Source organism: Crocodylus porosus, unplaced genomic scaffold, assembly GCF_001723895.1.
Source record: "Crocodylus porosus isolate Cpor-Errol unplaced genomic scaffold, CroPor_comp1, whole genome shotgun sequence".
In the NCBI taxonomy this organism is placed as follows: domain Eukaryota; kingdom Metazoa; phylum Chordata; order Crocodylia; family Crocodylidae; genus Crocodylus; species Crocodylus porosus.
The window spans coordinates 63096909-63109806 of NW_017728948.1; the positions used below are offsets into that span (position 1 = coordinate 63096909).

Here is a 12898-nt window from a genome sequence, read left to right on the forward strand (position 1 = left end):
ACTTAATTAAATCCGCAATAAATATATATATATTAACTCATCTCGCACTGAAAAACAGGAGAGCAAACCAGATGATAATACAGCATGTCCAGATTTAAAAGGAAGGTTTAGAAAAAATAATTCTTGCAATAAAAGTGATTTTGCAAATTCCATATCACACTGGATTCCATATCACGTTGCGTACAGCACTCTAAAGATCAGGAGTATGGCTACTATGAACATGGGCAGATGTAGAATTTTGAAAAAAAAATTGAGCGCATAGTGTGGTACATCATCACATACAACACAACGCACAATTTTCTTCAGTTAAAAGGGAACTAGAAGCTTCACTAAGAAGTAGGGGCCTATATTATTCAATTTAAGACTGAAGCAAAAACAAAACAAAACAAAACAAAACACAATGGAATGTGCATTCATTTGCTATATCATAGTGGGCATGTCTACATGTGAACCTATGGTGCCGTTGTTACTGTACCATCATTTAATTCTTCCTTTAGGAAGTATTATATGACGGCGTATTAATTGTCATTACTGCGCTGTGCCGGCAGTGCATGGTTATTTTTAGCCATTACATTGCCATAGCCATGTGCCATAGTGAGGGAGTGCACTGCTATGGTGATGTAGCTGTGGCATCATGGTTTTTGCCCACCGATGCTACATTACCATAGCACATTGCTGCAGCAATGTAGCATCTTCTGTACATGTGCCCATGCAACAAACTAGGCACAAATATGCCAGAGATGTTGCTTCATTATTAGTCCCAGAGTCATTACAGGTTAATGTACAGTAAAATCTTCTTAGGCTGATATCAGGTAGTTCAAAGGATCAGATACTTTGAAGCTATTATCAATCCCCAGCCAAAGGGCTATCTTTTTGTATGCTTTCCAATATGGATAATTCAAAATACAGTTACTTTGAAATTTGAAGCCATTTTCTGGTCCCTTAAATCAGGAAAACCTCCTTAACTGCATTATCTATCACCATGCTGTTGCAACATGAGCTCAGTTATGGAAACCAAATATGAAGTTTATTAAATGCAGCTTGCACTGAACATACCCATAGAACAATTGGCAAAAGACCAAGGCCCATACTGGACAAACATGCTGGCGGTACTTGCCATAAGACTGAGTTAATACAGCTCACTTGTATAAGACATAGTACCCATTGCACTCAGTCCCCCTCAGCACCAGATCTTTTCAAGTCATAGTGAGACACTAATACATTTCAATTTACTCTTCGCTCCCACAGCTGAGCAGCAAGTGTCTTTTTTTTTCACTTCCAATGATTTCTGTTTCTTCACTGGTCTTACATGTCTGGCAAACTGTCAAAGGGGAGGCAAAAGCCCCACCACTGCATCCCAAACCTCCACCCGATGTGCCCTGATACTCATCGCAGGGGTGAAGATAAGCAGCAGCTGGGGAGAGACACTGACGCAGGATCGGCAGTTCCGGACCTGCCTGAGCCTGTGAATAGGTGAGTCCTGGGGGTGTGGCTCCAGAGAAGCATGGGCTGCTCAAAAAGCAGCCGGAGGCATAACTGCAGGCCAGCAGGGGAGCAGGGAGTGGAATGCCGGCCAGGAGACACCAGCTGCAGAGCCAGAAAGCTCAAGCCCCGGATGCTGGAAGAAGGGGTTGGGCACCTGCCAGAGGACCCAGACTGGCAAGGCAAAGAGTGTAAACCCCAGGAGCCAACCGGTGAACCTCACCTGGGAGCTACAGCCCCACGGGACGCTGTAGGGGAATGGCAGGGCTCTGACCAGGAGCTCAGACACTGCAAAAGGAGACAGACACACCTGGGCAGCCCCACAATGAGCCCAGTGTGGGGAATAACAGACCCCTGGGAGGGGGAAGCGAATGATCCTGGCTGATGGGACCAGGATAGCCTAACTACAGGTCAGCTGGGCCCCAGGGAGGTCATGCTGGGAGAGCTGACAGAGGCCTGGGCACAGGGCGGCTGCCTGTACCCGCACCTGCTAGGATAAAAGGGATGGATGAGTCCCCCAAGTAACCAAGGGTCCAGGGAGACAGAATCCCAGAAGCAGATGCTGGACACTTTTTTGTTAAGTTTCCTCAGTTAAAGTTAGCCCTGGATAGGTCAGGTTTAGTTGCCTGGGAGCCAGCCCAAAGACGAGGGACAGACACGGACAGACTGAAAGCCAGGAAGACCTGACCCATTTGAGGCAGGTACAGTGGATGAGGCAAGACCTGCAGTGAGCAGCCTCTGCCCTGCCATGGACATAGTAAGGGTGGGGTAAAGGAGAGGTTGGAGTCCCACAAAGAAAGCCCATGGTCGAGACCCCTCAGGCCACCTACAGGGAACTGCTTCCCCAACAACAAACAAAGATGTGGCAGGCAAGTAGGAGCAGCATCTGAACCATCTAGGTGACACCAAAGCCCGATCTCACCCTGACATTTCTGTCGGGCAAGGCGCTGACCAAAAGGGGGCCAAGGCCCTATAACACCTACCAGCAACACAAACAACGCCAAAAGTCTACATAGATAAGAGGCTCTGTTGCCCCCCTCTCTTGGCCCATCGTAAGTGACTGGCGTTGCCCCACCCTCACTGGGTGGAGCTGGAGCCAGACCAGGTTGCTCGCACCTTGTCTGCACATACATTTTTGGACAGTCTCGGGACTTGATAGAGGAACACTGGGTTCCAGTCAGAAGTTGGGGGCTAATTGGCATGTGGGTCTTTTGTTGGGACGGGATATCTGGAGTATACATGCACACTAAGTAACGCTAGGCTATGGGGTCACCATGGCTTGAAATACTGTTGATTCTGCTGGGGTCCAGCCCAATGAACGACATCCTAAGCCTTTTGTTTTTTAACTAATATCTTACATAGTGGGTGTGTCCACATGTTCATTAATGTGCCGTAATTACGGTGCTTTAAATTTAGCAGCTGTAATGACAGGTACTAAACTTAATGCATCATAATTGGTGCTACTGTGCACTAGCACAGATGAACACTTTTTTGTGATGTTAATGTGCATTAGACTAAGTCTACTCCTTATTTGCACAATAGCATGGGCTCTGCCTGCTGCACTAACGTGTTGTCATGTAGATGCACCCAGGTGTATTATATATAAACAGGTACAAAAGTGCTGCTCAAAAGTATGTTTATGAAATTCCTGTACTGAACCTTGTAAAATTTTGGAAAAAAATAGAAAGCATTGATTGTGGATGAACTAAGCCTGTGGATACCTATACTGCTTTGCATATATTCAAATTAGTATCAGTACACTTATTTTGAAACTGCTTATTTCAAAGTCAATGTTTTTTTGTCCCCTGAGTTTCCAATTAATTAGGTTTTACTGTATGTCTCTCTTTCAGATTCAAAAAACAAAGTCAAGCCTTCTCAAGCATCTGGACACTTCCTCCAGTGCTTCACTAAAGGTGATTTCCACTCTTGAGCTAATGTTCACCTGAGTTAATATTTCTATATCTGAGTTAATGCTTTTAGTTAGAGTTAAAAAGCAGTCTGTAGGGCTATAAAATGGAAGCTACGTTACTAGGAGCAGCTAGCAGACAGAAGAATTACAGAAGTAAGGATAGCTGGAGTAGTGGAACCATTTAAAAGGAAAGAGAATTGTTAACACATGTGGAATGAAGGGTTTAGAAGGAATTGAGCAAATAATAATGAGCCATTAAGTCAACTAACTCCCTTTCTGCTCCCTGAACAGAAGTCCTGCTGCCACTGCTAGACAGTTGGCTTTAAAATTTGGATGGACCAGGAATCAAAGGTGGGTGCAAGTGAACAACCTCCCTTGGATCTGCCCTGACTATAAACTAGAATGAATTTGTCTCTCAAACTGAGACTTAAGAAGGCTACTACTTAGGACTCAGAACTATAATCAGTGAAAGGGATTCAGACCTACAGTGCTTTCCCACACACTAAGTACCACTGGAGCAAATGGAGCTATCCAACCATTTAAAGACTGCATGGCAAGCACCAACATAATAATGAAAAGCAGATGTAAATAAGTTAACTTTGCCTTTGAATCAATGTATTCACGAAACAGAGGATTACTTTCCATCTTCAAACTATGCATTTTCCTTGTGACTCAGAATAATGTATCTGCAGATTCTGGGTCTACGACGATCAAAATGAAGAATAAAATCATCTCTCACTACTTCACAGATGCAATTAATGAATAATTCCTCTGTAAATTCAAAGCAGTATTTTTAATTTTTCATCTTTCCTTAGTCCTTAAAAGCATTAATGCTAAGCACAAACGTTTGCACAAAAGGAAAAGAACTATTTTTAAAATGTACTTAGTCAAATTCCATGAGCTTTCATAAGGAAAAAAACTGCAGGTGTAATTAGGCTTTATTTAGAATATTAATCTTTATAGAAATCTACATTTTACTCTTCAAGCATTTTTGTTACTCTGTTTTTCAGTTCAGAAACTGCATGAAACACACGCCTCAGCATCACCAGAGGCACAAAATAGTAATTATTCATGCACTACTTAGTTAAATATATGTTGTTGTTTAATCATTAGCCTACAGCCAGTTTCACTGGCAGTAATGTAATAGAAAAGTATGTTACAAACCTACTTTGTTTAGACTTTTGACCTACTTGTATTTGGAAATTGGAGGTACTAATAAAACACATCAAGATCACAGTCAAACTGCTAAGCACAGTTGCTTCAGTTTTGAAGACTCCTCTGAATTTCCATTATTTCCATTAGGAAGCACACCTTATAATTCTATTAATATGCCTCCTCAAATATACCAGGTACTAAAATTAGTCTTATAAAGGCACATCTACATGAAATGTTTACTGCAGAGCTGCCTAATTAGCTTCACACTGAAGTCTCCACATGTAGCCCTATTAGGCCACAGTAAACTAATTCATTCTGACCTACTATCCAAATTATTTACTGCACAGCAACACACAAAGACATTGGCAGGGCTGACGGGGTCTTGAGAGTGCTTCAGTGTGAGGCTGTGTATCAGTCAGCCCCAACCTGAAGCACCCTTATACCACAGCCAGCCTCTCCACAGTATGCTGAGCCAGGTCAGGTGACAGGATGACCCCCTGCCAGATGGGGCTGCTCTGATCTGGCTTAGTGTGCTATGGTCCCGGGCACACATTCAAACAGCATGCCCAGGAGCAATAAACTCTGACGCAATATGTGCTGGACTTTATTGCTTTAATTAACTGCACACATAGATGCATGCCCTGACTCATTCTGGTGGCTGCTTATGAAATGTAGCTCCACTGGTTCCCCCAATAACTTGAAGTATCTCTAACCTTTGAACTACATACTGTAAGATACAAAGAGAAGCAACAGTACACAGCATAAAATGCAGAAAAGCCTCCATTACTTCACTGCTATTTTTTTTTACAGTTACCTTAGCACAAAGGGGAAAAAATAATCAGTTTTGAAATGGAGTAGTTGTTAGTTAATATACACAGCCTGCTGCAATCTAAATCAGCCATTCAGTTAATAAATTACACCAACACATTGAGAATGCAAACACTTCCAGGTAACTCTTAGGGAAGAATTCAAATTCACCCAGTGTATGACCAAAATGCAGCCTGTAACCAACTTTGACTTACCTGACAAGACTACGAGTGATTTTTTTTACCTTCTCTGAGCATGTTAAATGCTCCCCTTGTAGGAGCAAAATTGTCCTCTAGAGACATGCACATATTTATCTCCCTGTTCCTATATGGGGACACCTGAGGGGATAAGAGGACTGATTTTTTTAATGATTTTTTTCAAACAAAAAGTGTCCTTTGAACACTGTTGGAAAATGAATGACACAGGTGTTGCCTGTTAGATTGTGTCTAAAAACTTCTTAGTGGCATGTATTGATATTTGTTACATCTGTTATCCAATATTTCATTTATAGCAATACAAGGCATACATTCTTATTGCAAAATAATTCTGCCATATACTTAACTTTCCTTTGCTTTAATTATCTAACTAGACTGACTACTAAATTATTATTCATAAGCTTCTGATTTTAATAAGGGGGAGTATAGGACAATAGATCTTTTGGGATTTCATGCAATTACCAATTCTACTTCCTTTTCTTTGACAACAAGAGAGACCATCATCAAGTCACAGCACCCACTCTCTCTCACTTCATCTAGATTTAACAAAATATTCAGGCTATACTCTATGCTGGAAGGGTTACCTAGACAAAAAGGTATCTTCATATATACATGGTGGAACTGCCTCTCTATACACCCTCTAGACAGGGTTTCTGGAGATGTATATAGGAGGGGATTCAAAAATGAATCCCCTGTCACCCAATATTTTACCCCTTAGGCTATTGCCCAAGCTTCCAACCATGGATTATCACAGATCTCTATGTATCCACCTCATCTCAGCAGCTGTCAATGCAATAGCCAGAGTGTGAAAACAGGCAACCCTGCCAAACATAGCAGAATAAAGAGAGAGAGAGAATATGATACATATTCACTATGAAAATGCTATCTGCTTCACTTGGTTGCTACGCTACAATTATCACAAAAAGGAAAGCATCACAGCTATACTGCAATGTGAAAATACGACTAGTCAAACATGAAAGGACAACAGAAGATAGAGACCTGTCCTGCTTTTGATCAAAAACTAATGGACAGTGACCATCAGGAAAGTCAGTAATACATTTATGCAGATGATCACAGCTTGTATCCCAAAATGTGTTTCTATTGTACTGTCCTTTATATAAGTTTTTGATATAGTTATGTGGTCTTGTTAATAAAAATTATGTATTAAGCCAAAAAGGTATATACAGGAAAGTTCCCATTTTCTTCAATTTCTTTTCAATTTTTTAAAACCAAAATGCTTTTTTTTCAAGAAACAATATTTTAATGAAAAAACAATGACAAATATGAAATATGTTCATTTTCTTCAATTTTTTTGTGGGAAACAATAATTTTCCAATAAAAAATCATCTCACAAAATCCTCAGGATAGATCTCTGAACTGTAGTGTAATCATGATAGGTATAATTTTATATTACATGGATGAGGAATGACAAGCCACACACAGCTGTTTCCCAGGTTTACCCACAATACAAATGCCAATTCTGTTAACCCAGGCAACAAAGCACTGTCTACATCAGTGCTTCCCAAACTTTTCCTCAGCCTGACACCATTTATGGCCCTATTTCCTTGGCATGGCCCCTCACTCCCAGCCCACAGCCCTCCAACCCCAGCGATCCCATCCGCTGATGTTGCAACACCATTTCAGGTCATGACTCACAGTTTGGGAACCACTGGTGTACAGGTTCCAAACAGTTATCCTGATCCAAGCTCCCCTTCTCACCTAACATGGACTTTGCTCAGTGAATCTATCTTTCCCAGTATTAATTTGGCCATGTCACATATCCCAATTCTGCATTTTCCAAAAACTTCCCATCAAAACCATCTCAACAACTGATCCTTGCCTTTAGAGCAACTTACCAACTTTGCCTTGCTTTGAATTATAGTTTGGTTTGGTCTGTAACAACTCTACCTGAGGCTACTAACACACATGCATTCTAAAGGACAGTGATATCCAATCCCCGATTCCAGTAATTGTGTGGAATACATGTGCACTGCAGAATATGTGATTCTAGGATCAGGGATCAGACCCCAATTACGTCCTACGTGCCAGTACAGGAGGAGCCTGGAATCATGTTCCTGGATTCCCCCTGCACCAAAAGGGTGCCCAAAAATCTCCCGATTATCAGCCTGCAAGGACAGCTCTGGGATCAGGGACCTCCATGCAGTCTACCCTGCCACACATTTTAGGGTGCAAGAGAAACCAGCCACAAAAAAAGTGTAATAATTTTGTTGCTGGTTAATCGCATCTTAAGCGTAATGTCTGCCAGGGGACTGACTCAAATCTATCAGGGATATTACCATCAATACTTAATTTCTTTCTTCCCATTTTCTTTTTGGTAATCTTCATTTGTGCATGAACTGCCCCAGGAGCATACCTAGACACAGGCAAGAGGGGCAGGAGCCCCAGGGCAACAGAACTGCCCTCACCCCCGTGGAGTCTGCACCCCAGCAGCAATAGCAGCCTCAAGGCATTGATCTTGCAGCAGCAGTCAGTACAGACACTGTACTGCTGCTAAGACCAACAGTCAGACTGGGTAGATCGTGCTGCAGTGGCAGTGACAGAGGCAGTGGCAGCATCAGCAGCATTAGCCAGGGACTGTTTCTGACTCCCCAAAATAGGTAAGACTCCTGTCATGCCACCTCCCCCCCACTGGGAACCCCCAACCCTCCAGCAGTCAGAAGCACCTCTCCCACCTGCTCAGGGTGTAAACCCTGCTTGTTAAACCTCTGTACTGCTGTTCCTAGTCCCAGGTCACACATAGCCATCACTCTGTTCATTCAATTCCCTCTTGATTCCATGAGTCACACTTGAATTGAATTTGAAATTTAAAAATAGTATAATAAGAAAACACTATGTATGAGCTCTCATACCTGCCCCCACCACAAGTCCCCACATTCTCAGCATATCCTGCCTTTTGTGCATCTCTTTTTTACACTATTAGGACCAGATGCACAAAGGGACTTTGGTGCCCAGCTCTGGGCATGGAATTCACAAACATAACATAGTCTATAATGAACAGGGAGTGTTAGGCATCTAAGAATAGGCTGTAATGCAGTCAAAAGAGAGAGGTATGTTTGACACCCCGCCTTCCTCCAGATTTACATCCTTCTCCCTGAAACAGGGGCCATGTGAAACATTCACACCCCAAAGACACTTTTGAGACATTGGCGCCCAACTAATCCTTTTGCACATAGATGACTGGCTTTTAAAACACAGGGTGGCAACACAAAGATGCCCCTTTAATATTAAACATTAAGTGTAGCAATTAAAACACTTCTCAGGAAATGCTCCAGGATAAAGTATAAACTGGTGATGCCGCTCTCCAATCTCACTATGGAAGCTGTGCTTCTTTGCAGAAAGAAATACAAAATTCAAAGGGCTAGACAAAGCAAACAACAGGCACCCTGGCACAGTGAAGAGGGCACTCCCAAAAGAGGGCAGGCCTGGATTCTAGCCATCATGACACACTGTCTTACATTTTAATCAATGACTTTTTAATCTTTTTCTGTCTCTTATGCCCTCATACTGAACAGTGTCGTTCTCCTCTTACTTTCTCTCTGGTTTGATGAAATCATGCATTTGTTTTGCACAGCAGCCCAGTTTCAACACTGAGAGAAAAGCGGCCTCACTTTTGCCTGGTAGTTAGGGCAGTCCCCTGTTATACAGAAGATGTGGGTTTAAATCCCTCAGTCCTCCAACCGCTGCATGAGTATTCTAACCACCAACTCTTATGTAAAAGATGGGCATTGTTGCTTGAAAGTAGCTGTGATTACTCTGATTTGTACTGACCTTTATGTTGTCCGGGTGTCCGGCATATTCTGAACATGCCTGCCAGGTCAGGCCTCTCTCATAAGTTAACCATTGGGACACCTCACTCCTGCATCCCAAGCAACTTTAGGTAGAAGAGAGGCACCAAGCCGCTCTGCTCAGCCAAGCCAGGGATACCTCTGAGCATGCATAGCAACATAATTTTAAGACTCCCTCCAGATTCTCAGGTAGCTAGCCAAGGCTTGTTTGGATTGTTCTCTTGGACATGGGCACCTGAATTATACTTCAAGCATCGAAGAGGTTTTTTTACTTTGCCCTTACTACCTTTTTTTGGTTGGCTGAAATATTTTTTAAATCCCCTAAATGTCATGTGAACTTTGATGTTTTGTATTTTATAACAGCATTTCTAAAAGGTAAAGAGTTTATTTTTTCTGCAGGGTTAAAAAAAGTGACTTAGAGTAAATATAGAGTCAAACTCTTTCACAACTGTAACAGGGAGGTCTGGCCCTTTAAGTAGGGCAGGTAGCACTGGGATAAGTTCCCAGCTATGAAGAATTAACTGCAAACTAAAAAAGCCCAAGCAGGGAGACAGCAAGCAGGCTGAGCTGGTGAAGAAGCAGTCTGTGTCCCGGGGTAGACTGAAACTCAGATGAGCTTGCTTCTAGGGAGGGCTGAGCTGAAAGGCTCTTTTCTGCCATGTGGGGAAAGGGGAAATTTTCATTTTTGCTTGTTTGTTTGTTGTTTTGGTCAAGGGTTATTGTATGTGCTATGGACTATTGCCTGGACTGGCTGAGAGGCTCCTGAAAAGACAAAGCTCATCCCTGTGAGAGACAGCACAGCAACCTGCTTACAGCAACTGTCATGCAATATAATATCACTATTCATTATTTACTTAGTAAATAACAATATATTTATTTCTGCAATAATTAGCTGATTTAAAAAGTCCTACTGAACATTTTCTGAGTATATTTTAGACATCCTGCCTCTGCATTCAGGCAAAACTTCTAATGACTGAAACAAACACTTCAGCAAAGCGCCTACACATACAGCACTTAAAGCTTGAGAACAATCTTACCAGTAAATGTAAATATTTGTGAAGTTATGATTATGGTTATTTGCTTGAATGGGGTCTAAGTGATATCTTTACTGCTTTTTCAGCCTGATGAAGGGTATTTGTACCTGAAAGCTTCCAAAGAATTTTTCCAGCTATCTGAGTTGGCCTAATAAAATATACCAGATTTACCCAAATAAAAATGTCTATATTTACCACAAAAAAATTTACAAGAAATTCCGTATAAGTTAATGATAATAAAAACAATTCATTTAAAAATATTGTATATTTTAATAACTTAAAAGGGTATATTTTAAAGTTTGCAGGATTAAACACTATTTTGCAATTAGGGAGGCTAGCTGTGGCAGCACAGAACTTGGAAAATCCCTCTGAAAGACGTGGTAAAAACCTGTTCATCTGCACTGGGCTGCCACAGCAGAAGTGCTGGTTTAAAGCAGGGGTGCTTCAGCCAGTCTGGGCAATAGCACTGTCCACAGCATCTATGTGCGTCTGGCCCAGAACAAGTGCAGCAGATGCTATGCATTTTGGCCAGTCCAGAAGCTGTGCTGCACACGGTGTCTGCTGCAGCCAGCTTCAGGCAGGCATTGCATGCAGCGCAGGCATGGGTGACTGGTACCTCATAAGACTGGGGAGCACAGTTTGTGGGCGGTAGTGTCGGCAGTGAGGTGGCAAACGGCAGCTGCCTACAGAAGCACCTGGTGGGGGGGGGCAAGCAACCACCCACAGATGCTGGCGACTGGGGGGGGTGGGGAGGTGGTGAGCAGCAACCTCCTCCAGAAGCCACCAGCAGCAGCAGCAACCAATCTCAGGGGGGGCACATCCCCCTGCTACCAGTCAAGGTAGCTATGAGTACAGGTCCCAGACTAGCTATGTTCAGGGCACATCTCAGACCTGCCCTACACAGGCTTTGCAGGCAGCACAATCCCAGAGCAACTGGAGTGGGAAACGTGTGCTGGATCTGGCATACAGGGGGTGGGGCCATGGGCCCGATCCCTGCACCATTCACCTGGCTCATGTACCAGCCTCACACCACACATCTGGCTTGTGGGGCCAGATGACTTTGACATCCCTAATTCAACAGCTACCTTGGCTATATTTACCTCTACAATCTGTGCAAACAGATAAAAAGCAGGATAAATTTGCACTTTACAGACCATTTAAACTAGAGATGCATCATATAAGCTTCTGTAAGCAGCAGCTTACTTTATCAGATACTGTGAAACTACCTGTTTCTGCAAATAGATAGGCACTGAGCCATAATACACTGCACTCCTCTTCTCAGTGCTCACCTTGAATTGATTTCAAACAAAACCATTCCAATTTTTTCCCCCTAAAGAACAAAGCCTTAATGGTCTTAAGGCAATAACCAAATACTAAAAATATCATCATCTACCCATATGCAATGCTTATTTACTAAACAGGCAAGGCCCAGTCAGTTTAGGAGAGAGAGACTTGAGGGGGGACATGATCAGGATTTACAAAATGCTGACTGGCAAAGACAAAGCCAATAGATATTTATTACTGACTCTCAAGATGAGAATTCGGGGTCACAAAATGAACCTAGTTGGCAGTAAGTTTAAAACTAACACAAGGATGCTGTTTTTCATGCACTGTCTCATTCAAGCGTGGGACTTGCTGTCACCAGATGTTGCGGAAGATGACAGTTTAGCCACATTCAAAAACAATTTGGATGAATCCTTGGAAGAAAGGGGTATCAATAGGTGTTTAGCATGGGAGTTAGGGGCACAGCCTTGATACCAGAGCTTCCTAGACCTTAACTGCTGGAGGCTAAGTGAGAGAGAAAGTGGAAAAAACCCTGGTCATACCCAGTTCCCTCTCCCTTTCAGCATCCCCCCTCTGCCCTGTGAGACACAAAGCCTTTTGATGTGCCGTACTGTGACATGGGTCAAAACCCAACACATCAAGCTATACGCCTCCCTTGGTGGCGACGGGGCCACTGAGGGCATGTCACTAACTGCTCAGGTAAAAAATAACCGAAACAAAAACCCAGGGACAGGAGTGAGGGTCACAGGTTTAAAATGAACACACAGAGGGGGACACCAAGCAGAGCCCACCAGCCCCAGTGAGGCAGGACGCTGGGGCCCTGCAGTCGGTCTTTCCTCTGCGCCTTTGCTGCTTCTGCTCCCCTTTGAACCCACCTGCCATGGGGCTAATTCTGAAAAACAAAATGTTTTCCCCCCACCCCCAAAAATATTTTTTAATGGAAAAACGGTGACAAATATTTCCATTTTCTTCCATTTTTGTGGGATTTTTTTTTGTGTGACGATGCTGCTACGTGGGGCGGGAGACTCGTTTCCTTCATTCCCCGCGTTTGAAACGCATGTTGCTCTTACGAGCTTGGCCGCGAGGGGCTGGCCCAGGCTCGGCGCTGCGCTGAGGCTGTGGCAGAGGCGACTCGGGCCCGGGGCTCCCCCCGCGGCACCGCAGTGGCGGGCTCGGGATGCGCAAGGCACCGAGCCGGCTCCGCGC

At 43.4% G+C, this 12898-nt stretch overlaps 1 protein-coding gene across 2 annotated transcripts in view; it reads right to left on the minus strand.

The window, feature by feature from the left end:
* The window catches only part of FAM149A (family with sequence similarity 149 member A), a 37797-nt gene that overhangs the window by 24526 nt on the left and 373 nt on the right, over positions 1-12898 (minus strand). The window contains exon 1 of one of the 2 annotated variants that reach the window (XM_019553252.1): positions 11698-11733. The exons of the other annotated variant lie outside the window; for it this stretch is intronic. Coding sequence (XP_019408797.1) covers positions 11698-11723 — 26 coding nt within the window. The 5' untranslated portion in view covers positions 11724-11733. Of the gene's footprint in view, positions 1-11697; positions 11734-12898 lie in introns of those variants that run through there. 2 annotated transcript variants of the gene reach the window in all.